Below are 25,179 nucleotides of genomic sequence, written 5' to 3'. Positions count from 1 at the left end.
TCCAATAAGATATCTTTAATCTGCTCTTTAAACAAAGCTCTCTTTAGACTTTCCAGTGGTTGTTATGCACACAGATGTTTGTTTTGTCTCGTCTCTATTCAGTAAGAACCATTTAATAATTGTTTGTGTGCCGTCCTCTTTGTGGTTAGGGTGACAGGGGAGGAGTGGGAAAAAGAGGTCTGAAGGGCCAGAAAGGAGAGCAGGGTCCTCCAGGACTAGACCAACCCTGTCCTGTGGTATGTCAGCCACAGCTACACACACACACACACACACACACACACACACACACACACACACACACACACACACACAAACACATTTGAACACACACAGAGTAAAATACTAAGTAAGTTAGAACTGATTTTCTTCTTAACTTTCCTGTCACCTTTTGACCACCTGTTATTCCTCTGCTCTCTGCTCTCTGTCTTTTTCTCTGTTTTCCTCCCTTGTGCTGTGAATGTGTAACTGGTTGTTGCTACAGGGTTGTGATGAGACTAAAGGTCTGTCTGAGAAGGCAGGGCTTTCTTCCCCTCCACCTCCTCCTATTCCTCCTTCTGGCCGTGAGGCCCCCTGTCCTGTGGTAGAGTATTTCTTCCTCCTTCCTCTTCCTCTTTTATCACTATTTATGCATGTATGTATTACTTCACTCTCATACGACCGATGGCTACACAAATTGAAACACCATTAACAGGCAGAAACAATGGCCCTGGCGGTCTGACCTCTAACCTCTCTAATCTATGGTCTCAAAAAAAAACACAGGTTTTATTTTCTTACCTTTTTGTGTAAGGATTTAAGTTTCTAGGCTTTATGTTAAGCTAAGCTAACTGAATGCTGGCTATAGACTTATTTTAAACTGTATCTGTTTGAGTTTTCTGTTCTACTGCAGATGTTGTCTTTGATATTGTGTCATTTGGATTGTAATAATAATAATAATAATAATAATAAATTAGATTTATATAGCGCTTTTCTAAATACTCAAAGACGCTTTGACAGGTAACAACAATTCTTTTAAATGTGTCTGATTTATAAGTCTGATTATAATTCAGTATGATTGTAGTGTTGATGTTGTCCGTGTATAGTTTCATTATGTTTGCTCCTGCTGCTAAACAAATTCCCCCTTGTGGGACAATGAAGGGAATCTCATTCTGAATCAGAACAAATTAAAGGGTTAGTATCAATCTTATCATCCTAACAAATAAAACATTCTTAGAATGACCGTAATGATGTTAGGAGTCCCATAACAAAGAATCACATTAGAAGAGCATTACCTGGAAGGTTTTTTTTTTAACCCTTCTTGCTTTTTCTGTTTGGTTTGGATTTTATTCTTCATTACCCTCTTCATTACTTCTCTACCTTTGCTTTTTTTCATTTGCTGGTAGGGATTGCACATCATTATTACATCTGTCACTAAAATCCAAGTCACCAGGATGAGGAGTTGTATGTTTGTTTGAGCATGCATCACATTGCATTTCCTTGTTATTAACTTTCTGCTGCTGTTCTCGGTCTGCAGGGACAGGATGGGCTGCCCATACCTGGCTGCTGGCACAAGGTGAGAAGTGTTCTTTCTTTTCTAAGCACAATCGTAACTAATGCAATAATTGTGAATATGAGACAGTCATGGAATCATGATTTTTTAAAATCTGAAATGAAAGAATTTACTGAACTCATGACTTAGCGTTGAAGAAATTTCTCGACTTTGATATAAAACAGTGTCAATTTGTAGATATGTTACAGAGTGTGAGCTTGTAAATGTAAGGCGTGTGTATTTTAAGATAATGTGCTGATGTTTTACTTGATAGGCTACTAAAAATGCATCTGTACTCTTCTTTGTTTTGCAGTGATGACTAACCAGCAGCATGGAATCTGTACATATTGATAGGGTATATATTGCAATTGAATACTACACCAACAACCAGCTCCCTTTTTCCCCCCAATTTTCATAAAACTTTTTATATAATATATTGAGATTTTTTTTAACATGGACATTTTTGAGTCGACAGTATTACCAAAAAAAATCATCTGAAGAGAGCCAGTGTTGTGGTGAAGGCAGCCAAGGTTTTGAGGAGAAACAAACTGAACTGGCAGTGGGACTCTTACTTTGACGGACAGTCCAGATTACATTGTTGTAGTGCCTTGACTGTCTAGCTGCCTTACTAACAAAGCCTGACTCACTGCCTGATTGTAATCATAAACGCTGTTTGGATACGACAGTGTGTGCAGTCTCACAGGTGGATGGATGCTTTGGTGGATGGACAGATCTCTTGTTGCTGTTGAGAGGTGTGGGTCAGTGCTCTCTTCTCCTCTCTCTCTGTTTTCTAAAAAAAAGGAGGAAATGGCGAGGCAGAAGCTCAAACGGAAGCGTCTCTCTCAGCCCTGAAGGGATGCGTGGTTCTGATGGAGAAAGGACTTATTAAAAAAGCAGAGAGTACGGGGAGGCAGATTGGCCTTCTTGAAGCAGAGCGGGCTATGTTCTGCCCTGGTGTCATACTGAACACTCAGATCCTGTGGTATTGAAACTCTCCAGGAGGGGGCGACAGAGAACACTGCATTTCCACGTTAACCTGAGAAGAGGCGACATAACTGTGGCTAAGACAAGGTTATATGGGAGTCACTGACGTCACTGGCACATAAAGAAGGATTTACTGCACGGAACATGTAGTGGTGATCTCTTGTAAGGCTCTTTTGTTAAGTTTTTGACTAAGTAATGCATGATCATAACAAGGCACTGTGTTATTTAGCATCCAGACAGCTTGTATGACTTGTGGTCTGTCTTTGAAACTCTAAATGACATTTCATTTACAACAAGTATTCATTACCAGTCTTTCTATTTGAACAAGCCACTCAGAAAAGCCAGTAAGTCTACCTGTGTATGGCTCACATTTGTGGCAGTTGTGACTTGTACTGTTTGTTTCATTTTGATATTTTAGTAGCGACTTTTGTCCAGGTACATTTTGCATTCCTGTGCATAGCTTTGAAGGAACCATTTACAGTATTCATGATTGTTACAGTTGCCTTGACAAATAACTGCATATCAGTGTAGTTTCTTTATTCATTTTCAGTGTAACTGAAGCTTTTTGAATGATCTTTATTCTTTAATCACTGATGAAAATGTGTTTTATTGCTGTTTCCTGATTCTCTGGACAACAGTGTGACTTCTTGCTGCTGACGTAAATGTGTGTTTGTTTGATATTTTTGAATCGATAGTCATTTGGACTGAAGGACTAACAGGCTAAAGAATGAAATTTGAATCAATTGTCAACACAATTGTTGTTTTTTTTCATAGGTTAATAACTCATTTTATTCAGTGATTTAACTTTACACAATGGTTTGAACTGTCAGTTATGATGCATTTTGTGTTTGTGCTTTTTTATTATCGCATTTCAGTCATTTCGATCAGATAAATACTATAGGTCTGTTTCAGTCACTTATTTTTCTCAGATGGGACAATATCTTGGTGCTTAAATACTTTTAATACTTGTAATGTATCTGCTATGGATCTACTTTGCATAGTGATATGCAACATCAGACACATGTCCACAGATACAAGCACGTCATTTTTTTTAAAGAACTACTAAATGAACAGATTTCTACTTTCAAACATTCAGCTTTATGTCTAGAACACAGTGATAAAAACAATACCCATAAATAAAAAATTGTGGTTATTTATGGACTTCTGTTTATTCTCCTTTGACATTTGTAGTCATTTTATACAAATACATTACAATTACCATTTCTATTACATTTAGAAATGAACTCGTTCAATATCACTTCAGGTTTATACAACACATGACTGACAAGAAATTGTTTGCAACATTTTAATTGTCTGCCTGCATATTATTAAACATGTAAAAATGTTTGTTTTTCTTCACCCTCAACATACACTCTTTGGAGCATTTGAAATTTCAAACAGGGTCAGTATTGTTGGAGGGATTTTTTTTTTTAAGTCGGACTTCAAGTCAGACACAATGCTCTAATTTTCAGAGGAACACTATTGACGTGATTGAAATTGAAAAAAAATGTCAAGGGTTAATGTGTTGGAAGAATGACGGTGTGTTGGTTTGAATTATGAGGAACATTGGTAACTCTAAATTCCTCTTTTTAATTAAATATATCTTCTAGCTGACCTGTTAACTGGCTGACTTTAACCTGCAACAATCAGAGTAGCTCAAAAACTACAATGAGTTACGTATAAACTCTTAAAAACTTTATACTTTTTCAAATATCACAAAGTTGAATAACTGACATCACACAAAGAATTTCCATACCGAGTGAGATAAATATAATGTGAAATCTCACTAACTGTTTTATTAAAGTTTTTTTTTTTTCAAAAAATTAAACTACATCACATCCCTCATTTTTGTGTTTATAGATATTCTTAAATTGCTCACTTTAAACACAAACTGTGTACCATTAAGCTACAAAAGAAGATCTTGATTGAGAAATGATATGAATGAAAATTATTTTTCTGTAGCCTAATAGACACTGTTTTACGCTTTATTTCACTGAGAGCTGATGGCTATCTGACACTTAACATTATTACATGTGGTTATTTCTTTTCCAGATTCCATCAGTTACAGTTTTAACAGCTAAATGGAGACCGTAAATGTCTCTTTGTCAAATTACAGTTTGTTATTTTGGCAAGTCATATATAACAGTATTAGCTTGGCTTACGAGAATGTTGTTTTTTCGGTTGTGTATTTGGTTGTAAAAGAATTAAGCTATTTTTCTAATTGTCTAAAAATGTATAACATGAAATCTGGTCATCTAAACATGTGGAATGAAATAAACTCCAGTTTTGTTGTTGTCCATTAAATCATAATCATGTAAAGTTATTCAGTTTCATTCTTTGACCACTTATAATACCTCTTATTGTATGTGCCTTAAACATACAAGTGTGTAATTCTTTGAGAAATATCTTATTTTTCAAATAAGTGGAATGAATTTGTTCAAAGAGAGAGAAAAGCAAATGAATTAAATGAATCAGACACATATCATAAACAGGTCTGGCCATGTAAGACCAATATACACATGTTCTTTGACAGACATGTAGAAAAAGCAGAGGCCAATACACAGTAAAGGAACGAACCATATAGAAGAAAATTGTTCTGTAATGTACAAGTTCAATGAGTTCACTTAATGATACATGTGAAAAAGCAGCTTTTCATTTAAAAGGTTACAAGTAAGTATCGTGTATATTCTGTTCACTTGCTTAAATAACACTGCAGATCGGGTTTAATAAATTAATCCAAATGAGATGAGATGAGATAAGATTCAACTTTATTGTCATTACACATATACAAGTATAGAGTAACGAAATGAGGTTTGGCATCTCACCAGAAGTGCAAATAAGCAGAAAGTGCAAGAGTCTGTGCTATGTACAGTAATTACAAAATTTACAGATGTAGACAAAGAAAGTGAATTATTAGGTATATCTGGATGGCTGGATTAATGGGATGCTATAAATATCAGGGGTCAGCAGGGGGCGGAGAGAGAGAGGGAGAGAGAGAGAGAGACAGAGTTCAGAGTTCGGGGGGTAGAGTTCAGTAGAGAAGAATCAACAGCAATAGCCCTGCCAGGTTCAACATCTTAGCTTAGCATGTAGGTGTGTACTTTTGGGAAGTCCAAAAGCTATAAAATTCGCTGTCTAGCCACCATCGATATTGGTACCAAATGTTTTCCCAATCCTTCCAGTGCACCTTGTAAATTCTCACTAAAAGTCAAAACTATTATCCTGCCAGACAGAAAATCAGGGAATAATTGAAATCAATGGATATGTTTATGCTCAGGGGGCCACAGATGTTAAGTCTCTGCCACCTTCTGTTGCTGTGGGACTCTGACATACAACAAAATATAAAAAGAAAAAGAAAAGCATTTCAACACCTTCACTCTGAACAATACAACAGCTGAAAGTTTCTTCACCTACAAGTGTTGATGGAGGTATCTTTGGTTAGGAAACCTGACTCCAAAGAGCAAAAAAAGGACCGATATAAGTCTGTTAACCTTTCAGCCAATGATGTATGTTCTAAATTATACTAATTTCAGCAAACAAATACAGAAAAAAATTCACAAATGGTTCTTATATAACCTCCACTCTCACAGCTACTGAGCTTATTGTTTTAAAGACAAAACAACAGGTTACATCATTGGTTGCAATGTGGATGGAAACACTTGAACAAAGACAGATGACATTGCTTGAATTATTTAAAGCAAACCTGAATATACATTTTAAAGTAAAGATATAGGCTCACTAGTTTTAAATTTGACAAAAAAATAAATCAACATTAAAGGTTAAATGTGTAGCTTGTTTTTTGTAAATTAAGACCAACATTGGCTGTGTTGACCATCATTTGATTGTGATTTCTGTACATCCAGTTGCAAACATCTGAAAGTAAGTAATTAGCAATCATTTAAATGAAATGCTTTTATGATTTACACATATACGTTCTCTGTCATAGTGTAAGACATGGAAGAAAACCCCGATTTGAATATATAACTGCTCAAATATAAACAAATGGGTCATTGTCAGCTGGTGTAAAAGAGCCCAAGCTCAAATATTTCAGTGTTACTTGTAGAGACTGCCTTTTGGTTAGAAAAGTACAAAAAGAAAGTCCTAATCCTTTACAGACTGAGATAAAAGGTATTTTATGTCATGAAACCATAGCATGAAACGTGGATTCTTTCGTCTAAACAGTTGTAATATTTGGGTTTTTTTCGTGCATGTACACTATATCCATTGAATTGCTCATAAGATGATGCTTTAATAAAGTTTTCATATTCATTAGTATGGTCCCGCCTCTCCATAAGATGGTAAATTCTTCAAGAAATGCATTTGTGAGAGTAGGATTTATTTCACATGAGGAACAAGTTATTGGGAAATTGCGGGATAGATAAGCGAGCGTCAAGTCCACATTTCCCAGAATCCTTTGCGGGGCGGCTGACCTCTCTTAGTTTTTGCATCCGGGGTTGAGCTTCCTTTTCCTCTGTGCCTGGTGCGATGAGGACCTAGGTTTTTCGGGACCTCTGAGAAATCCGAATCCATCCTTGCAAAAGGCACCACCGAACTTCGCCAAAATGACCGAGCAGATGACAGTGAGGGGTACCCTGAAGGGCCACAATGGATGGGTCACCCAGATCGCCACTACGCCCCAGTATCCCGACATGATTCTGTCGGCGTCCCGAGGTGAGGCTTCCCCGCCGGCTCCGCCAACATGGCTACATTAGCATTGGTCGGCTAGTTGGTTCTCTACTGTAACGGAGAAAGAGATTACCGTGCCGGTGTGAGGATGTATAAAACACACAATAGCTGTCTCAAAGTCATGTCACAGCCTTTTAATATTGGTTATTTAACAACTGCGTAATGTTCACGGATAAGACTCCGGTCTGCCAAGCTAACTAGCCCGCTAACTACTATCTGTCGTCATGAGTGTTTCATTCACAGGTGCCCACACTGCAGCTGTGACACGTGTAATATCATGGGAAAAAAAAGTGCAACCAATATGGTCGCCGCATGTGTGAATGTGTGCACTTGTTAACTATCCCCTACTTACTCACCAAAGTTGACTATGTGACAGCTTCCGTTACAGGCCCCAGCACACTGATGGTAACACATGCTTTGTGAGTCCAACAAACTGACAAGATTAAAAAACCCCACTTGTGTTGTGTTTTCAGACAAGACCATCATCATGTGGAAGCTGACCCGTGATGAAACCAACTATGGCATCCCCCAGCGCTCTTTGCAGGGCCACTCTCACTTTGTCAGTGATGTTGTCATCTCCTCAGATGGACAGTTTGCTCTGTCAGGCTCATGGGACAAGTCCCTCCGTCTGTGGGACCTCACCACGTAAGTGTGGGCATAGAAGTGAATTCAGAGTGTGGGAAGCCCGTGTGTTAATCTTACGTGTGAAACATGAGTTTAAGTGAACAGGGATACTGCTGTAGAACTTCAAGAGCCTGTTGATAGTTGTGGGAAAGCAAAGAGTTACAAAAAGAAAAGACAAAAGTAGCCGTGTTGCCCATCCTTGAAATGAGTCAAGAGTCAAACTGCACCCATTCTGAGTATAGCCCTTTACTAAACTTTAAACTTCATTGACAAATGTTTTCTATCACATTTAAAGGTTCCTTTACACAATAGAAATGCAGAAAGTTAACCTTTTAAATAAATAAAAAAACATCACCTTGTATGCAACTTTAGATTATTTAAGCCACGAAAAGTCACAAACTGGCCTTTTTGTGCAGGGGTTAAAAATGAAATTTAAAAGACACATTAAATCAGTTTGGAGCTCTGCTTGGTTTGGTGGAGCCAAGTATATAAGTGATAAGTATTTGATGAGTGGTGTCAGTTTGCAAAGTTAAAAAGGTCACTGACTCGAGGTGTTAGTCTTTTTAGAATATTTGTAGAGACCAGACATGTTTAATTTAAGTATAAAACTGTTCTCAAGGAGATCAAACTAAGATTTGATTTGAGAAGTCTCTCTTTTGTCTTTGCCGAAAGTGTCTGCACAGTTTAATAGAGAGAAAAAGTGAGCACAAGGTGATATTATCTGTGGCTTTGTTAGTGATTTGTGTAATAGTGTTTACAACAATACTTGTCAAATTAAATGTTGACAAAAGTCTTAATTTGTCTCGTATCACAAGCCAAAATTCTCTTAGCTTTACTACCAACCTGTTGAACGCACTTTGGAAGCTCTCTGCTCCAAAACACATCAAACGTGGCCGTTGTTACTGATGGTCTTTTCTGCCAATCTGTGATGTGTCAATACATTGTAGTAGAAATAAAGTTAAAGCAGGACATGATAGAGTGAGCTTAACCCCCAGTGATAGATAAAGCAGCCAAATCACAATGTCTTAAATTGTTTGATGTTGCTGGAAAATCACAGAATCATAGTTTTGTATTTTATTGCTCATTCTTGTCAACCCTTAATAGAAATTTGAGACTATAGTGTCAACAACTTGTCAGGTAGTGACCATTTAGTGTCATCAGAATCAGCTATATTCACACACTACTCAGTACTTACACACTCAGGGGATTTGTCTTTCATAACTGAGCTCTCAATGAAAACAAGTATGACATTAAATATATCAGCAAAATGACTAATGTATACAAAGCTAAATAATATAATGGTGCAGTGGTGAGTAGTTAAAAAATGCTGAGATGAACATAATAAATATGCAACTATGTAACAGATGATTAATTTACATGATGGAGAGGTTTTAGTCATTAACTGACTTAATGGGTGTTAGAAATGGACCTCAAGATTTTACTTAATCTTCCTTTACTGCCTCCATAAGCCATCATACAGAGTTTAAGGTTGCCTCGGAGTACTTTTGCAGTATTCAGTTAAATTTAAAAAGACATAGTTTATTTAAGACTCGCCTCACTGTAAGTGTTTCAAAGCTCTAACCTTTATAGAAGTAATGGTCCTTGAAATGCTCATGCTAACCTGTACATATTTTCTTATGTGCAACAGTTTTTCTCATCTAAAATGTTTGGTGTAATATCTCCAGTGGCTGCACCACCCGGAGATTTGATGGCCACTTGAAGGATGTTTTGAGTGTGGCCTTTTCCGCTGATAACCGCCAGATCGTGTCTGGCTCCCGGGATAAGACCATCAAGCTGTGGAATACTTTGGGAGTCTGCAAGTACACCATCCAGGTGAGGCTCCACCTGAAGTTGTCTCGTGGGTAGCAATCAGGGGAACCTGATGCTCAGAGTGCAATAGCTTTCCGATGCTCTAAAAACAAAGTTGAAACTTTGCAACCGAAAAGAAAACTGCAATCAAATTAGGAGTTATCTTAAATTGTGTAAACTTGACAAACATATTTACAATACTGTCTTTCTCATCTTTATTTCCAGCAAATTTTGACTTCATAACATTATGCAGTCCCCTTAGCTTTATGAACCTGTATATTATCAGTGTGTGAGAAATGTAGCCCTACTTGTCTGATCAGTTGGTAGAGAGGTCATCTGACAATTTAGAAACCTATAATTCACTGGTGTGGGATAAGCAGAGACTCTTCTCCTCTAATTGCAGGACGAGGGTCATTCTGAGTGGGCATCCTGCGTGCGCTTCTCACCCAACAGCAGCAACCCCATTATTGTCTCCTGCGGCTGGGACAAGGTGGTCAAGGTAAGAAATCAAAGTTACTTGAAGTTACATATTAAACATAATTTCAAACTCTTACTTGAAACTTGAGCTTAAAAATACCATGAGTTTCTTGAGTTGTTTTTAAATTTCAAAACATGCATATATTTTCTACCCTTAGTGCTGATTAGAATGTTTGTCAATGAAGCCTTAACCTCAATTATCCGTTGAAAATACTTTAATACTTAATGTGACTCAGTCTAACCATCCTGTGTTGCTAGGTTTGGAACCTTGCAAACTGCAAGCTGAAGACCAACCATATCGGCCACACTGGCTACCTGAACACAGTGACAGTCTCACCCGATGGCTCCCTGTGTGCATCTGGAGGAAAGGTATAAACATTTGTTTTAGACTGCTATGGAACTGTTTTGAGATTATTCTTTATATAATCTGAAGCTAATGTGAGTCAATGGTGCAGGCTTCAACAGTGATGAAAACATATAAAGCATCTGTTTAACATTGATGATAAAGAGGCTGTTTCTGAGTGTTGCCTGCACTTAAATATGTCAGTGTTTATGATTTTATAAAAATTAGTATGAAACAAAGTTTTTTGCAACTACACATTTAAATGTCTTAGAAAGGAGCTATATGTGGAACTTTAATTACAAATACGGTTATTGTTGTGCTTCCTTTTTTGTCCAGGACGGTCAGGCCATGCTGTGGGACCTGAATGAGGGCAAGCACCTCTACACCCTGGACAGTGGTGACACCATCAATGCACTCTGCTTCAGCCCCAACCGTTACTGGCTGTGTGCCGCCACTGGCCCCAGTATCAAGATCTGGGTAAAAAACTGTTCCTTAATATCCAATGATTGGCATATGCTGCTAAAAGCTAGTTCAGAGTGCGGTGATGAAACTTCCAATGCCAACTGTATTATTTGATGATAAAGAGGCTGTTTCTGAGCTCTAACCTGGACCAGATGTTTTTTTGTATTTAGTTGTGGCTTTATTAACTTCTTCAATTGAGCTTTTTCTTCTCCTTAACTGTTGCTGATTGTACTGCCTTTATTTTTTTGCCTTATGTAGGATCTGGAGGGCAAGATCATTGTGGATGAACTGAGACAGGAAGTGATCAGCACAAATAGCAAGGCTGAACCTCCCCAGTGTACTTGTCTGGCATGGTCTGCTGATGGACAGGTATAATACACGGTTATGTAGGACCTTTTCAGTACATATGTGTGACAAGTTGGTGATTATGTTGTGATTTTCCCCAGTGATTATAACCATTCACATTTAACACTGATGTCCAATGATGATATACCTGCAAATATGAGGGGAACTAAAAACATGAATACTTACTTTAAAATGTTCTTAATATTGGACTAAATATTTGGTAATTAGTGGGTTTTGCAGTAATGTACAATTTCCATTTTTTACAGACCCTGTTTGCTGGCTACACTGACAACCTGATCAGAGTGTGGCAGGTCACCATTGGAACTCGATAAGAACGTTTCATCAGAGCAACTTTGAATAAAAGACTGTTTGAAAAGAACATCTGTGCTCTCTGTTTCAACCATTTCTGATATCAATGATAAGAATACTTGCTTTAAGAAAACAATGAAAATAAGGAGAAGCATTTTTAAGTTAAGATGTGACAAAGTACACACATTTGGCATGCACGAAAATGATTGTTCAATGTGGAATTTGATAATCTCAGAGAAGCTGAAGTATATCTGAACAACAGACTGAATAATATATCTATATTATATGTATCTTTATATACAGTCTATGATCTGAATAGTGTTTGATATGCACCGTGTGAAGATTGACCTTGTTGGCTTTCCGTAGGCTTGAAATGGTATCTTAGCAACCCGCATAGACGCACTAAAGCGGGTCGGTCAGCAGGGTTAAGTACTCGAGATAATTTCACAATTTAAGACATTTTATAACAATCAATTTGTTAACTGGACCATCTTCACTTAACTTCAGTGTGAGCCTGCATTTGTTAAGATAAGTTAATTAATGCCCGACTTAAATGTTCCGACCAAAGGACCGACATCAAATCTGGTAGATGACTTAGCTTTATGCTAACGTTTAAGTGTCACAGTAGAAGATGGACCAGCCGTCATGTAAGCGAATTTATGTAGAAAGAACCCTGGCTCTAATTAAACCAAATGCAGTCGACAAAGCAGAGGAGATTGAAGACATTATACTAAAAGCTGGCTTCACTATCCTACAAGTAAGTCGAAAGTAGTAGGCGTGCTTTAAGGTTGTCTTACATCGTGTCAGGTAGCGCTTATTGAGTGATTCATTGTCTGATTATTTTACATGATTGTTTGGGTCTATATATATAATACTGTAACAGAGAAGTAGTTCCATCAGTGTGAAGTTATCCACCGAGCTGACAATGTATAACCTACTCAGCAAAATAACAACCTTTAAGGAATATCCTACATTTAAATAACCTACTCAACACAGTGAGCAGAATCATCAGACAATGGCAGACTTTAACTCTTAAGAAAAAAAAAATGGGAAAACAATCTTTGATGCTTACATTTTATTCAACTGTCCAATACTCAATTCCTATGCAAGAAGAGAAAGCTGCAGCTCAGTCCAGAGCAGTGCAGTGACTTTTACGCAGACCAGTATGGAAAGCTGTTCTTTCCCAGCTTGACTGCCTTCATGAGCTCTGGCCCCATCGTTGCCTTGACTCTGGCCCGTGACGACGCTGTGACCCACTGGAAGTCCATCATAGGGCCTGTCAACAGCGTCAAAGCCAGAGAAACACATCCAGAGTGGTCAGTATGTGTAAATATAAATCACTTATCACCCATGATAGTTAATCCCGATTTGACTATGTTCTAAAAAAAAAAAAAGGTTCTTACTTGGCTTTCTTCTAAAGTGTTTTCTTCTAAATATGTTCTTTGGGGTTGGTTAAGCTGACAGGGGAGAAACATCCATGCCTTAAGTCTTCTTTGCTCTTCAAAAGTTCTTGCAAAGCTTTATGGGTTGGGAGCATATCGTCTATGGTTGGGAGTCATTGTCATGCAGCATTATGAACCCTTCTCCACAAAGATACAGACCAGAAGGAATAGTGTGTTTCTAAATAGAGGAGTTAGGCTTGTGTCAGTATGCAGTCAATTCAGAGACTTGACTATTTCTACTAATATGCCTCACTGTTCATTTGACACGTTGATATTATTTTCTCTCCTGTTTGTCTCCACAACTTCAAGTATTGTCAGTTAGACTTCTATTTAACATTGTTTCAGTGGTCATCCTTGGTTTCAACCCAAGTGTGAGGCCTGATTTTCCTCCTGAAAAATGCAGGGTGATTTTCACTGGGTTTTTTTTGTATCATTCGAGTCTTTCTTTCTTTGGCAAATTTTGACCACCTAAGTTATAAATGTGCTTTTCCTTTACACACATGGAACCTAAGCTTCATGTATTGAAGATTATTTCAAGTATCAACACACAATTTAACCTCTGACACTTTGATACATTTAAAGGCAGGTTTTACACTAACAATACACGTAGTAAGCAATGATCCCCTGGAAACTAAATTATAACTTACTTGTAACGTTTATGTGTAATGTCACCTATTTATATTAGGTAAACATTGGCTGAGAGTTACTTGAGTGGGGCTGGTGAGTAGATCCTATTCGCTGAGTCTCATTCCCTGATTTTTATCCTAGTCACAGGAGTGATTTTTCATGTGGTGTTAAACTCTTGACCCCATTGAGAATTTAGATATTTATAAAAACCTTATACAACCATTCCTTCACCACAACATAAGTTTTGTTTCCTTTATATTAGTGTGACAACACATCCACATTAGGGTGACATAGTACTTGTGTCAGACAAAGTCAGATAGGGAGTGCTTGCATGGACGCATTATATTTAACAGGCAGGAAAATAGTTCCGCCACCAGTTCTGTCTACATACATTTTTTTAATACTTTTTATTTGATAGTTTTGAAGAAAAATAACATAAACTGTCAGCATGAGCATAGATCTACATATAAGTGCATCATATATACAGGCATGGATAAATATTTATGTTAGCTCATTCTACAACAGAAGAGAAGAGTGAGCAAAAAGGAAGGAAAAAATGAAAATAAAATAATAAAATAGAAAAAGAGCAAAAGAACAACAGAGTATATTAACTTATCAAAAAGAATAAATAAAAAATGAAAGACAAAACAATAAAAGAAAAAGTGGGCCTTGGATTGTTGATCATCCACTTATAACCTCACACAGAAGGTTAAAGGTTTGTGCAAATAATTTTCTGTCAAAAGTTTTATATTAATGTGCATTTTTTCACAGCCTTAGAGCAAAGTATGGAACTTCTGACCTGAAGAACGGGCTCCATGGCAGTGCAACATTTAGTGTGGCTAAAAGGGAGATCAAATTTATGTTCCCTAACTGTAAGTAAATACACACACTAACATGGTATGGCAATAGAGTATTGAACACTTGTTTTCTCTTTGCTTTAGTTAGTTAATAAGTTCATTTGAATCAGGGACAGTGTACAAAAGAGTAGAGATGCTTTGTACCAGATTTAGCTAACTAGCTAATTTCCATCTGTTGTCCCTGGGCAGATGATGACAAGAGTCATGCACACACACACACATTTCATAAGAGAGTAGAAAGACATATAACAATATACAGATATTATCTGTAAGACATTATGTAGAAGTTTCCCTGAAATGTAAAATGTTGTCGAGATGACACATTCATGCTGACAAGACTGGTTACTTAAATTCAATTTTTTGACTTGCGGGAGAAAGTGCAGAAGTTTGTGAAAAGTTTCAGACTAGTTGGAAGATTATTCCATTCTTGAATGGCTTTAAAAGAAAAATCAGATTTTGGTGAAGGGGAACCACGATTAGGAACACTGCAATCTCCGTTTGAGGCAGACCTTGAAGATCTGCTTATGTACTCAGAGCAAAGTTTCACAAAACTGTTCAATGGCGGGGGAGCAGCATCATGGATTATTTTATACACTAAGCGGACATCAGAATACGCAATTAAATGATCATAGCTTAGAATTTTTAATTTATCAAGTATATCACAATGATGATACTGTTGTGATTTTACAGCTATTATTGAGCCCTTTCCCTCTAAAGAAGCAACAGCAGAGTACCTGAGTAGGTATGTGAACCCAACTCTGCTGCAGGGACTCACACATATCTGCAAGCACAAGCCACAAAACCCCTGTGTAAGTATTAGAGACTTTATATTTAAAGATTTAGTAAGAAGGCAGCCATGTATTATTGAATATAACTGTAACGATGATGTTCCATCTTTTGTTTTCAATAGATCTGGCTTGCTGACTGGCTGATCAAAAATAATCCAAACAAGCCTCAAATATGTGATGGAGCCATTGTGGAAGAAGTAGAATAGCTATGTGAATTATTTTTATAAATGCATAATTCAAACATTTTTTAGAACCATTCTTCTGGTCACTTCTTACATTAAATAAAGGTTTTTGTCAGTACTAACCATTTTTGTTTTTCGTCTTATTTCAACCAAGCAATGGTGAACATGTTAGGGTCTAGTTTACTGGCATTAATAGTTTCTTGTTGCTCCTCTGTCCACTATTCAGTCTCTCGTCCGCACACGGCTTTTTTTTTGCGTTTATCTATCAGTCTTCATTCAAAAAAGGAAATGCCCAACCTTTGACTGTGGTCTACTGGTATTATTTCATTCATTATGTAAGAAGTGGACAGAGGTGCAATTCAGTGAAATACGAAACATAACGACTGACTGAACCACTGTTTTAAAAGGACAGTAGTTGATCGTCGTGTAGATAGATTGTGCCTCCCAGCAAAGAACAAACCCTTCTTCATTAACAGCAGTAAAAAAAAACGTACTCTGCGTGCCTTCCTGTGCATAGAAGGCGTGGACTTCTTCTGTGTAAAGAAAGCGTCGTGTATCTGATTGGTGAGTGCCGTGAAAGACAGCCCTAATTGTCCAATCAGAAGGTTTCTCCGTGGAAATGTTGGTTTTTTTCTGCCGGTTCTAGAAAACCAACCACGAGTTGTCGTCGTGTGGGAGAATCCATCTTGAAGAGAGCTCTCCGGTTGTGTGACTAGTAAGCACATTTTCGTACTTCTTTATCAATTTTTTTTAAACGTGAGTATTTTGACCGGTGTATAATTATAGTAACGTTTTGATTGTTTTCTTAATATCTGCAAATATCGTGAAATATTGGCCTACTGTACTGCTTGCGGTTCCTCCGCATTACGTAACTGCGAATAAGAGAAACGGTATAGCCAAGGCTGGGTTTATCAGTGTTGCAGACAGTAACAATTTTTTGATAGGTAACTCCAGACGAAGTGGGCGTTAGATATCAGTGTGTTATTGGCTTTTGTAAATAAGCATTAGTGTGTCACCATAAGCTGGCAGCGGGCAACAAAGACGGTGTACTATGAATGTATGGAACGCGGTTGTGCCGGTCAAAATGGTGGGAAATGCATGCATTGGCACCATGTAAATGGCGTGCACGGCGAAACTGATTATGTAACCAGCGCCTATTTGTTTTTCCCTTCTCTTCTTTTCAGGTTTAAATAGTTTAAAATGTCTGAGATAGAGCAGCAGTATATGGAAACATCGGAAAACGGCCATGAAGTCGACGATGATTTTAACGGAGCCGGCCAAACCGAGGAGGGGATCGACGAGAGCGCTGTGAATGACTGCGGAGAGGCTGAAGGAGAAGCAGAGGCAGAGGGAGAGGGAGAGGGCGAGGGAGAGGGAGAGGGCGAGGGTGCCGACGCCGATGAGAACTCGCAAAACGGCGGCACAGAGGGCGGCCAGATCGACGCCAGTAAAGGCGAGGAGGATGCCGGGTGAGTGTATAATGGAAAAAAATGTGAATCCCTTCTATAAACGACCCCCGAGATGCACTCTTGGTTAGGCATGTTTCTTTGTTCAGCCGGCCTTTGTTGGCGCCATATGCAGAGCGGAGGGGGGATGGGCGCCTCAGTGTAGATCAATTGTAGCATGCATTTGCGCATGAAATATGCCGTATACTATATATCTGCTGTTGCAGCATTAGCTTTTTTTTTTTTTTTTTTTGCAGTAAATTCATTTAATGTTGTAATTAGCCTGAAAGCAAAGCAACTTAAGCATGCCTATCCACGTCATGGCTCAACAGATGTTCGGGAACAGTGTGTTCATTTACACCCCCTTCTGCCCCGCACAGTCCCCACCCCCACAACCCTATATTAAGTTGGAGCAGAGGTACTGCGTGTAATCCTAAACATGTCCCCTTCCCTTCGTTGCATAGGAAAATGTTTGTTGGTGGGCTCAGTTGGGACACAAGCAAGAAGGATCTTAAAGATTACTTCTCTAAATATGGCGAGGTGACGGACTGCACCATCAAGATGGACCAGCAGACAGGGAGGTCAAGAGGTTTCGGCTTCATTCTCTTCAAAGAGGCAGTCAGCGTTGACAAGGTTAGTGGGGAGACATTTTTGTAAGTGCTTTACTCACTCTTGATGTGTTTGTAGAATTGCGATTCTTATGTTGACCTTCTTTTTTTTTCTTTTTTTCTTTTTTTTTTTAAAGGTCCTAGAACAGAAAGAGCACAGACTAGATGGCCGAGTTATCGACCCCAAGAAGGCTATGGCAATGAAGAAAGACCCAGTGAAGAAAATCTTTGTGGGGGGCCTTAACCCTGACACCTCTAAGGAAGTCATTCAGGAGTACTTTGGGACCTTTGGAGAGGTAAGCCACTGAATATATTTGGATTAGTTGAATAAAATGGTTATTATATTGACTGCTTCAAAAGTACCATTTATTCTGGTGTAGATCGAGACCATTGAACTTCCGCAAGATCCAAAGACGGAAAAGAGGAGGGGATTCGTATTCATCACATATAAAGACGAGGTTCCAGTCAAGAAGGTGATGGAGAAGAAGTACCATAATGTCGGAGGAAGCAAGGTGAAAACATTAAACATTTAGGTAGAAATGTGTGTTTTAACCATGTCTTTCAAATTGCAAAAGTAAAGTAACATTGCAACTTTATGTTTATTGTTTTTGTACTAGTGTGAAATTAAAATCGCCCAGCCCAAAGAGGTCTACCAGCAGCAGCAGTATGGTGCCCGTGGATATGGGGGGCGTGGCAGGGGACGTGGTGGTAAGCTCTTTATTTAGTATGTGTATCAACAAAATGTGTTTTGAGTTTTGTTCATTGGTAGACTTTTATTTGAGCTCAGCAACTACCTGGGTCCTGTATGCTGGACAGTTGTGACAAAGGCCTCACCTGTTGTTTTTAGGCCAGGGCCAGAACTGGAATCAAGGTTACAACAACTACTGGAACCAAGGATACAACCAGAACTATGGCTATGGACAGCAAGGCTACGGATACGGCGGCTATGGCAACTATGACTACTCTGCTGGTTATTACGGCTATGGGGGTGGCTACGATTACAGTAAGCGATAAGTGCCCCCAGGGAAAGAAAAAGAATGAGAAAAACTTTATTTTCTTGGTCCTCCTTGTTGTACAGAAGAACTCAGTCCCTTTTTCTCTTGTCCTCCAGACCAGGGCAATACAAGCTATGGGAAAACTCCAAGACGTGGAGGCCACCAGAATAGCTACAGGCCATACTGATCACACGTAGTGCAGGTATGCATTTTTGCATCATCCGTGGTAGTATGAGAACATAGCTGTAACCATTGGTGCCTTTTGACCCCAAAGATGTCCATCTATTCTAAATCCATTCAAGCATTGTGGTGGGGTTAGGGAAGGCTGTACTGTGGGGTCTGTGATCATAAAAGAAGGATTCATTCCACCTGTCAGCCATCTTAAGATGCATCTCTACAAACACTACTTGATCAATCAGGGTTGAGTTGGTGGTGGTTGAGAACAGGAATAAGGACCGTTTCACCTTTCACCAGGGTGCTAGGTGTAATAGTCCGCGGTCGGTCCCCCCCTCCCCCCCAAAGTCTGTCCATTCACTGACTTGTCAAACTCATTCATGCACCTGTCTGTCTATGTGTAACTGCATGCCATATTTGGTTTATTCTCAGTAACGTTAAGCACCGTGTTTTTCTCTTAAGGTCTAAAGTAAATAAGAAAAAGAGATCCATGGTCTGACCACAGCGAACATGGGCTCTGGCTTTTCCTTTGGAGTTGGCAGAAATTTGGACTCATGCTCCATTTGTACAGATCAAGTGAGGAACTGGGGAAGCAAATGTCACTTTTCCACTTTTTATTTTATATTGTTTTGTGTCCATTTACATTTCCAGAGATGGAAGTGTTATTTTTACTGTACTTTTTGGTACCTTTTTGAATCTAATGTATTGTATGGTTGTATTTTTACATGTCTACTGGATTTACAGACGAGCAGGAGCAAGAGCTTTTAAAGCTCACAAATAAAACAATTTTGCTTTTTTTTCCTTTTGGTGTTTCTAGATCTTTAGTTATTTTCTCCCTAGCTGAGTGTTGGATGCGAGTTGCATGGCTTCAGATGTGGGATGAGGCTAAATAAGGGATTTAAACTATTCAAAGAGTGTAAAGTGAATGTTTGCAGATGGTCTAGTAGACGACAACCAGCATCTTTTCTTTCTTTTTGGCTTTTAAGGAGATTCTTCCCCCATAATGTTTGCAATTTTAAGTGGCTTTACTAGTGTTATTCAACTGAACGCAAGCCTGTTAATGTACGAGGGTACTCCCTCACTCACTGGAAACTCATTCCTCTAGTGTCTTGGGCAAATTGGTAGAAATAAACTTTTGGTTTATATTACACTCTGATCTTTTTGTTATTATTTGTAAAGTTAATGTTAAATGTTTTGTACTGTTAAATGGCTTGCTTCTAATGTCACAAGTAATGTTAACATCTCACCGGGTGCCTCTTGGGAAGCTGTGAGAGTGCTTCACTGACTACAGCAAAATCTGGCAGAGTGTAAAACCCAACCCAGTAGATGTGAAACTGAATCTCATGTTTTTGAATGTGTCCAGGAGTTAAAGATGGTGGCCTGGTAAGTGCTAATCTTAACCACATCTATTGAGAACTATGTTGCTGATCAGTGTCTTAAGTTGGGACTTCATATTTTTTACAGTGTGATTGTGAGTGAAAGAAGAGTCAGGATTTTTAAAGTGCTAAATGTTTATTTATTAGGTTTTTAAAAAAAAATATTAGCGTCACAAGGCACCATCATGTATACAGGTCAGCTCCCAGGTTGTGTTGATATGCAGTATCTTGCTCCACGTTAAATATCTTAACATGGCGAACACCTGGAGGTTAGAACACAGAACAGTTTTTAAGAAATTTCTAGATTAAAAGAAAACTGTCATCATCTTGTAACTGACATTAAAAGCCCACTGTTGCTGCTTTGATAATCCCCGGCTTTAAACTTTGATACAGAAAAGACTACAATCTGTTTGATTAGCCGATTTAAGAACAAAGTGACTGAGTCCTCACAGTGTGGTGTTAAGCAGTAAGCAGCAACATGTTTTGCCTGATGGAATGAATGAACTTGTTTTATCTACTGGAACCTCAAGTATAAACATTCATATCTCTACCTCTGAACTTTATGAATGTGACCATCTGACAATGTCTGATGCAATTAAAAGTTTTTCTACAGGTTCAACAAACCTTAGATGTCTTCCTTTTCCAGTTTAAGACCATTGGTCTCCAGGTCTGTGAAAACAAGAGTAATGGAAGAAGTTATTCACCCACATGTCTTAAATCAATCATCAGTGTTCTGGCTCTTACTACATTAAGTGTTTGTCATACATACAGCAACAGTTTAAAGGCTAGAGGTGTTTGTAACTTACCTGAGAGGATACGATGAATACATCGTACCACCAGTTCTGCATCCTCCATACTGAAACACATTGGGGGTTTGAACTTCAAGACGCTCTCCCAGGGGCCATCTGTACTGACACAGATCAGATCCTCCTCCTTCAGTCTAATGTTAAGAGACAACTGGAATTGAATCATCACGCATCACAGGCAGTATAAAAACACAAGATGAAGTTGAAATAACGTGAATAGTGCTGTTTTGCAAAAAGTGTACCTTTTCACCACCCATGCTGCTGTTTTTGTGGCAGGGGTCTTCTGCTCCCTGTCTGTAACCAACTCAATACCCACAAACAATCCGACGCCCCTGTAATGTCGTTGAAGACTTCAAAATCAGACTGAATAAGGATAGAAACACTAACAGATGAATGTCTAAATACAATGAAAATATGGATTCTCATTCCATACTCATGTATTCAAGAACAGATTCTATTTATACCTGGAACTGATTGAAACCTTTGAAAGAGACTGGCAGAACTAGTTTTCTTAACTTATTTAGGTAAAGCAAATGCTAAAGAACAAAGATGTACTTAATCCACTTTAATGTAATATAGTATATCATTTGTATATCCCCATCCAGCCAGGTTTGACTCCTCTTCGATGAACGTTAAGCTTTGCAAATGTGGGCTCTTACGTCTTAGATATAGGTCATAGGTAAATATATTAACTATGGTTGAATTCTGAAGCTGCCAGTGTGGTCAATTATCTGCTGGGCAAAAATATTAATGTATTTTGTTTGTTTTTTTTATGGGAGGAGGTGCTTATTTGATGCACTAATAAATGGCTGGCATATTTCCATGAAAAAAAAATACTTTGAAACATATCCCACAAGCCATCCATCCAAAATCAATCGCCTATCAAATCATTACTCCTGACCATGACGTGTTCTGTATTCGGGGACATTCAATTGCAGACTGAACACTGCACATGTATTTGCTTATTGTCCGTCATGTCATTGATCATCACTCTGATGGTGCAGAGTGTTGGTCAGTGATACTCGATGTTTAGGGTACAATAATTGTTACCATACATCAGACAGCACTGCTGAAATACTATATGAACTATTGCACTAGCACTATACTGCATAAATAGAGAACATATTGCCAGTGTGACGATATCTGGGCAGTAATACTCTACTATTAAAAACATCTGACCATTTTCAAAAACAAGGTCATATGTCCACTGAATTACCTGTTTATTACAGCAGTACAAAAACAACAGTTTTATGAATCCTGATATTGAATCTTGTTCTACAATATTTTGTGTTCAAACACTGAGGTACAAGTGAGAGCAGTCAACAGTAATTAATATAGTTTCATAGTGAAAGTGTTGATAATGTAGATGCATAATATCCTGGTTGTTGAGCATTTCATTTGAGTTCAGTCAAGTGAAAAAAAATTAAAGCAAATCCAATGATTAGTGTCGATCATCCACTATCAACCAGGATGAACGGAAATAGTTGGATGTGGCAAGTATTGGAGGTCAGAGGGTTCATCAGGGTTGGTTGTGAAACAGAAAAAGAAAGAAAGAACTAAATGATGACCAGACTTTACCTATCAAGCGAAGTTCCCAATAACTGAAAACAGATTAATTGCAAGATATTAGAATATTAGAATTTGCTTTCTACGTGCCTGTGTGCTTCCTTACCTGACATCTCCAATTATTTGATGCTGGGATTGAAGCTTTGTGAGTAAACCTTTCAGATGTGCTCCCACCCTTGTGGCATTTCCTCTCAGGTCCTCTTTCTCAATCACATTCAGGACTTCCAGGCCAATTGCACAGGACACTGGGTTTCCTCCGAACTGCATAAATAGGGAGAAAATATGATTTGTGCACAATTAACTAGAGACAGTTTTAAACAGGTTTACAAAAAACAAGCTCTTGTTTTGTTCTTACAACGGAAATTTGTGTAAACACATCAATAAGCGCTGAATTCTAGGTATTCCTGTATATGATTCCTTTTTAATGTAGTAACATGGTGTTATATTAATAAGTGGATAACCAACAACTTGTAATCTGCAGTGAACAAACAATAATCCATTCCGAATCACCAGGGGGAAAACTCCATGACACATTCAGCCCTTCCTTGCCTGAAAAAACACATCTTCATGAAACTGACAACTGATGATATTAAAATAATACCTGTATATCACAGTATATGATGAATTTTGGGATTTCTTTGTGACTAGAAATGTTTAACAAAAACTCACAACAAAAATTGATAATACTGGATTGCTGTTCTGGCTGACACTTGGGGAAGGCCCTGGTTTCAAACTTGAAAAGGTAAACCATTAATTAAATGAATCTATATCGTCACCGTATTGAAGTATTCCACTCCATTGGCTGTGAACGCTCCAGCTATCTCTGCTGTGGTGGCCACGCATGCCAGGGGATGCCCATTGCCCATCGGTTTGCCCATGGTCACTATGTCGGGGCAGAAACCCTCCCCCTGCAACTCGAAGGCCCAGAAGTGACTCCCCACACGTCCAAAGCCCGTCTGCACCTCATCGGCCACATACACACCTCCAGCAGAGCGCACATATCTGCAGAGAGTTCGAGGGAGATGCACATTATTATTATTAGATCATGAGTCAAAAAACAGAACCTGACAAATAAGTATAACTGCTTACTCTGCAACTTTAGTTGAGTATCCTTGAGGAAAGATGATTTGTCCTCCAACACTTGGCAAGGATTCGGCAAAGAATGCAGAGATCTGTGTGAAGAATGTAGTAAAGAGTCAAATGTTTATTATGCATTCTTTATGTTTAATACAACAGTATAATGGTGTGTTTTGTGCAATACTGGTTTTATTCATATCTATTATCAGTATCAGATCCATAAAACTGAAAAGTGTACCTTTCGACCTTTATTATGCACATCCTCGATGAGGTCTTTAACTGTATCAGCGTATGCTTGTCCTGGGTCGGGGTGAGTGTCGCGGTATATGCCTCTATAGGTGTCTGGTAAGGGGGCCTAGCAGGAGACACACAATCTTTCAGATACGCAGGAAGTTACTGCTGGTCAGTCGTGTTTTATATATGAGGGTCATATGAATTTACACACCACATGAACCCATTCCTTCTGTCCTGCCAGTTTCCGGAACTTGTAAGGACTAATGTCGATGAGGGACATTAGATGCCCATGGTATGCACTGGTATAAAAGCAGAGTTAATTGTAATGGATAAGCAAGTGTTCTGTTAGAGGGTGACTGCTTCGCCCAAGGAGCAGAAAACTTACTGGTCAAGCACAATGACATCCTCGTGCTGGGTATACTGCTGTGCCAGTCGCAGAGCCAGATCATTGGCCTCTGACCTGTCATGAGAGAAAAACTGTAACTATTGGAGTGGTACTTAAGGAATACCCTACTGCGGCACTGTGGGTGTATCAAACAATATTACTTACCCAGAATTAACAAAGTAGAAGACACACAGCTTCTCAGGCAAGGTGGCAGACAGGCGGTCTGCGTACATGACCCTGTTGTCGTGCAGGAATCGTGAATTGGTGTTTAGAAGGTCCATTTGTGCTGCTGCAGCCTTTGTTATGTCTGGGTGACAATGGCCCACTGCAGCAGAAAGCATACTGTATCATACTTACATATATAACAATCTGCCAGTAAGAGGCACTCGTGTAATAAGCTTTCTCATGTCAAAGTAATAACCAGGGACTCTGTACTGGATTTATAGCCTACATGTATGTTACCATGATGAACGTTGCTGATGCAGTCCAGATAGCGCTTGCCATTTTCATCGAATAAATACTGCCCTCTTGCTCTCACTATTTTCAAGGGGTCATCGGAGTAAAAGAGTTTGCAGGACTGTCTGTAAAGAAAGGAAGAATAACAGACCCGTGACTTCAGCACAGCACAGCACAAAACTGGAAAAGTGAAACTGGCACACGAAAATCAAACCAGACTAATCAGTTTTCCATACCCGATTAGTCTCTTCCTCATTGCAAGAGTTTCTTCTTTCTGGAGTGCCATAGTGTCTTTGTTATTTGTGTTTCTATAGAATGAAACGCAACACAAAAGACTTAAGAGTCAGTAGACGCAATGCAATTCTATAATGGTCATCAGAAAGTAGCTGTTAAGGGCTTCATGGAACTGTTACGGTGACCAAACATCCTGACCACGCATGCGTCGGTTGTGATCACTTTAGCATTCTGTAGAGTTTCTTAAATCACGAATATTGTTTTGCTTTCTTAATTCGATATTAATATATTGTTATTATTTCATAATAAAGCGAAAGAAATAAACGTAAAAATGAAAAAGAAATATGTTTGCTTGCGACTGAA

The 25,179-nt window shown here is 38.6% G+C and overlaps 5 protein-coding genes and 1 long non-coding RNA gene across 10 annotated transcripts in view; 4 read left to right on the top strand and 2 right to left on the bottom strand.

Annotated features, from left to right (window-relative positions):
* LOC109993500 (collagen alpha-1(XXIII) chain-like) overlaps positions 1–4,832 on the top strand; it is a 122,831-nt gene extending 117,999 nt beyond the window's left edge. Inside the window, 4 exon segments of the mRNA XM_065958728.1 lie at positions 150–236; positions 482–580; positions 1,511–1,549; positions 2,327–4,832. Of these exon segments, the coding sequence (XP_065814800.1) occupies positions 150–236; positions 482–580; positions 1,511–1,549; positions 2,327–2,377 (276 nt within the window). The 3' untranslated portion in view covers positions 2,378–4,832.
* Positions 4,833–6,971: 2,139 nt separating this feature from the next.
* On the top strand, positions 6,972–11,634 carry rack1 (receptor for activated C kinase 1). The gene is made up of 8 exons (XM_020646524.3): positions 6,972–7,180; positions 7,669–7,840; positions 9,505–9,652; positions 10,032–10,127; positions 10,364–10,474; positions 10,785–10,925; positions 11,169–11,279; positions 11,522–11,634. The coding sequence occupies exons 1-8, from the start codon at positions 7,072–7,074 to the stop codon at positions 11,585–11,587; spliced, it is 954 nt and encodes a 317-aa protein (XP_020502180.1). The 5' UTR covers positions 6,972–7,071; the 3' UTR covers positions 11,588–11,634.
* On the bottom strand, positions 6,974–7,679 carry LOC136179926 (uncharacterized). Its single transcript, XR_010666848.1, has 2 exons — positions 7,552–7,679; positions 6,974–7,246 (listed from the first exon to the last, which is right to left on the bottom strand). It is a non-coding gene; the product is annotated as an uncharacterized lncRNA (long non-coding RNA).
* Positions 11,635–11,920: 286 nt separating the features above from the next.
* nme5 (NME/NM23 family member 5) lies at positions 11,921–15,578 on the top strand. Its single transcript, XM_020646523.3, has 5 exons — positions 11,921–12,321; positions 12,675–12,880; positions 14,405–14,505; positions 15,181–15,299; positions 15,401–15,578. The coding sequence occupies exons 1-5, from the start codon at positions 12,196–12,198 to the stop codon at positions 15,482–15,484; spliced, it is 636 nt and encodes a 211-aa protein (XP_020502179.2). The 5' UTR covers positions 11,921–12,195; the 3' UTR covers positions 15,485–15,578.
* A 512-nt stretch (positions 15,579–16,090) lies between these two features.
* On the top strand, positions 16,091–19,830 carry LOC109993534 (heterogeneous nuclear ribonucleoprotein A/B). 2 transcript variants are annotated; one of them, XM_020646522.3, is made up of 9 exons: positions 16,091–16,175; positions 16,645–16,929; positions 17,370–17,538; positions 17,651–17,809; positions 17,894–18,025; positions 18,131–18,221; positions 18,361–18,516; positions 18,625–18,710; positions 19,145–19,830. In XM_020646522.3, the coding sequence occupies exons 2-8, from the start codon at positions 16,661–16,663 to the stop codon at positions 18,693–18,695; spliced, it is 1,047 nt and encodes a 348-aa protein (XP_020502178.1). In that variant the 5' UTR covers positions 16,091–16,175; positions 16,645–16,660; the 3' UTR covers positions 18,696–18,710; positions 19,145–19,830. The 2 variants fall into 2 exon arrangements, with proteins under 2 accessions (XP_020502178.1, XP_029135667.1); XM_029279834.2 differs by having other exon boundaries at positions 16,139–16,216.
* Positions 19,831–20,174: 344 nt separating this feature from the next.
* Positions 20,175–25,028, bottom strand: phykpl (5-phosphohydroxy-L-lysine phospho-lyase). 4 transcript variants are annotated; one of them, XM_020646519.3, is made up of 13 exons: positions 24,819–25,022; positions 24,589–24,707; positions 24,292–24,451; positions 24,127–24,201; positions 23,953–24,040; positions 23,746–23,862; positions 23,520–23,602; positions 23,207–23,432; positions 22,537–22,691; positions 21,107–21,196; positions 20,865–20,998; positions 20,683–20,727; positions 20,175–20,321 (listed from the first exon to the last, which is right to left on the bottom strand). In XM_020646519.3, exons 1-12 carry the CDS (start codon positions 24,866–24,868, stop codon positions 20,684–20,686), a joined length of 1,341 nt encoding a protein of 446 aa, XP_020502175.2. In that variant the 5' UTR covers positions 24,869–25,022; the 3' UTR covers positions 20,175–20,321; position 20,683. The 4 variants fall into 4 exon arrangements, with proteins under 4 accessions (XP_020502175.2, XP_020502176.1, XP_029135665.2 ...); XM_020646520.3 differs by lacking the exon at positions 24,819–25,022 and having other exon boundaries at positions 24,578–24,704; XM_029279832.2 differs by lacking the exons at positions 20,175–20,321; positions 20,683–20,727; positions 20,865–20,998; positions 21,107–21,196 and adding an exon at positions 22,068–22,465 and having other exon boundaries at positions 24,819–25,028.
* Between the last annotated feature and the right edge of the window lie 151 nt (positions 25,029–25,179).

The sequence above is a fragment of the Labrus bergylta genome, chromosome 9 (genome assembly GCF_963930695.1).
Source record: "Labrus bergylta chromosome 9, fLabBer1.1, whole genome shotgun sequence".
Classification (NCBI taxonomy): domain Eukaryota; kingdom Metazoa; phylum Chordata; class Actinopteri; order Labriformes; family Labridae; genus Labrus; species Labrus bergylta.
The sequence above is the reverse complement of the archived record's forward strand: the minus strand, read 5'-3'. Positions and strand labels throughout refer to the sequence as shown.

What these genes read in the sequence shown, in the direction of transcription:
- nme5 (XM_020646523.3), top strand. Translation starts at nt 12,196, where the DNA reads ATGGACCAGCCGTCATGTAAGCGAATTTATGTAGAAAGAACCCTGGCT. An exon ending in AGAGAAACACATCCAGAGTG is followed by an intron (nt 12,881 to 14,404) that starts GTCAGTATGTGT and finishes ATTTTTTCACAG; the next exon opens with CCTTAGAGCAAAGTATGGAA. An exon ending in ACAAGCCACAAAACCCCTGT is followed by an intron (nt 15,300 to 15,400) that starts GTAAGTATTAGA and finishes TGTTTTCAATAG; the next exon opens with ATCTGGCTTGCTGACTGGCT.
- phykpl (XM_020646519.3), bottom strand. Translation starts at nt 24,868, where the DNA reads ATGGCACTCCAGAAAGAAGAAACTCTTGCAATGAGGAAGAGACTAATC. An exon ending in CATCAGCAACGTTCATCATG is followed by an intron (nt 24,452 to 24,588) that starts GTAACATACATG and finishes TTTCTGCTGCAG; the next exon opens with TGGGCCATTGTCACCCAGAC. An exon ending in CAAATAATTGGAGATGTCAG is followed by an intron (nt 21,197 to 22,536) that starts GTAAGGAAGCAC and finishes ACGACATTACAG; the next exon opens with GGGCGTCGGATTGTTTGTGG.
- LOC109993534 (XM_020646522.3), top strand. Translation starts at nt 16,661, where the DNA reads ATGTCTGAGATAGAGCAGCAGTATATGGAAACATCGGAAAACGGCCAT. An exon ending in GCGTGGCAGGGGACGTGGTG is followed by an intron (nt 18,222 to 18,360) that starts GTAAGCTCTTTA and finishes TGTTGTTTTTAG; the next exon opens with GCCAGGGCCAGAACTGGAAT. An exon ending in TGGGGGTGGCTACGATTACA is followed by an intron (nt 18,517 to 18,624) that starts GTAAGCGATAAG and finishes CTTGTCCTCCAG; the next exon opens with ACCAGGGCAATACAAGCTAT.
- rack1 (XM_020646524.3), top strand. Translation starts at nt 7,072, where the DNA reads ATGACCGAGCAGATGACAGTGAGGGGTACCCTGAAGGGCCACAATGGA. An exon ending in GCTGGGACAAGGTGGTCAAG is followed by an intron (nt 10,128 to 10,363) that starts GTAAGAAATCAA and finishes CTGTGTTGCTAG; the next exon opens with GTTTGGAACCTTGCAAACTG. An exon ending in TGTGTGCATCTGGAGGAAAG is followed by an intron (nt 10,475 to 10,784) that starts GTATAAACATTT and finishes TTTTTTGTCCAG; the next exon opens with GACGGTCAGGCCATGCTGTG.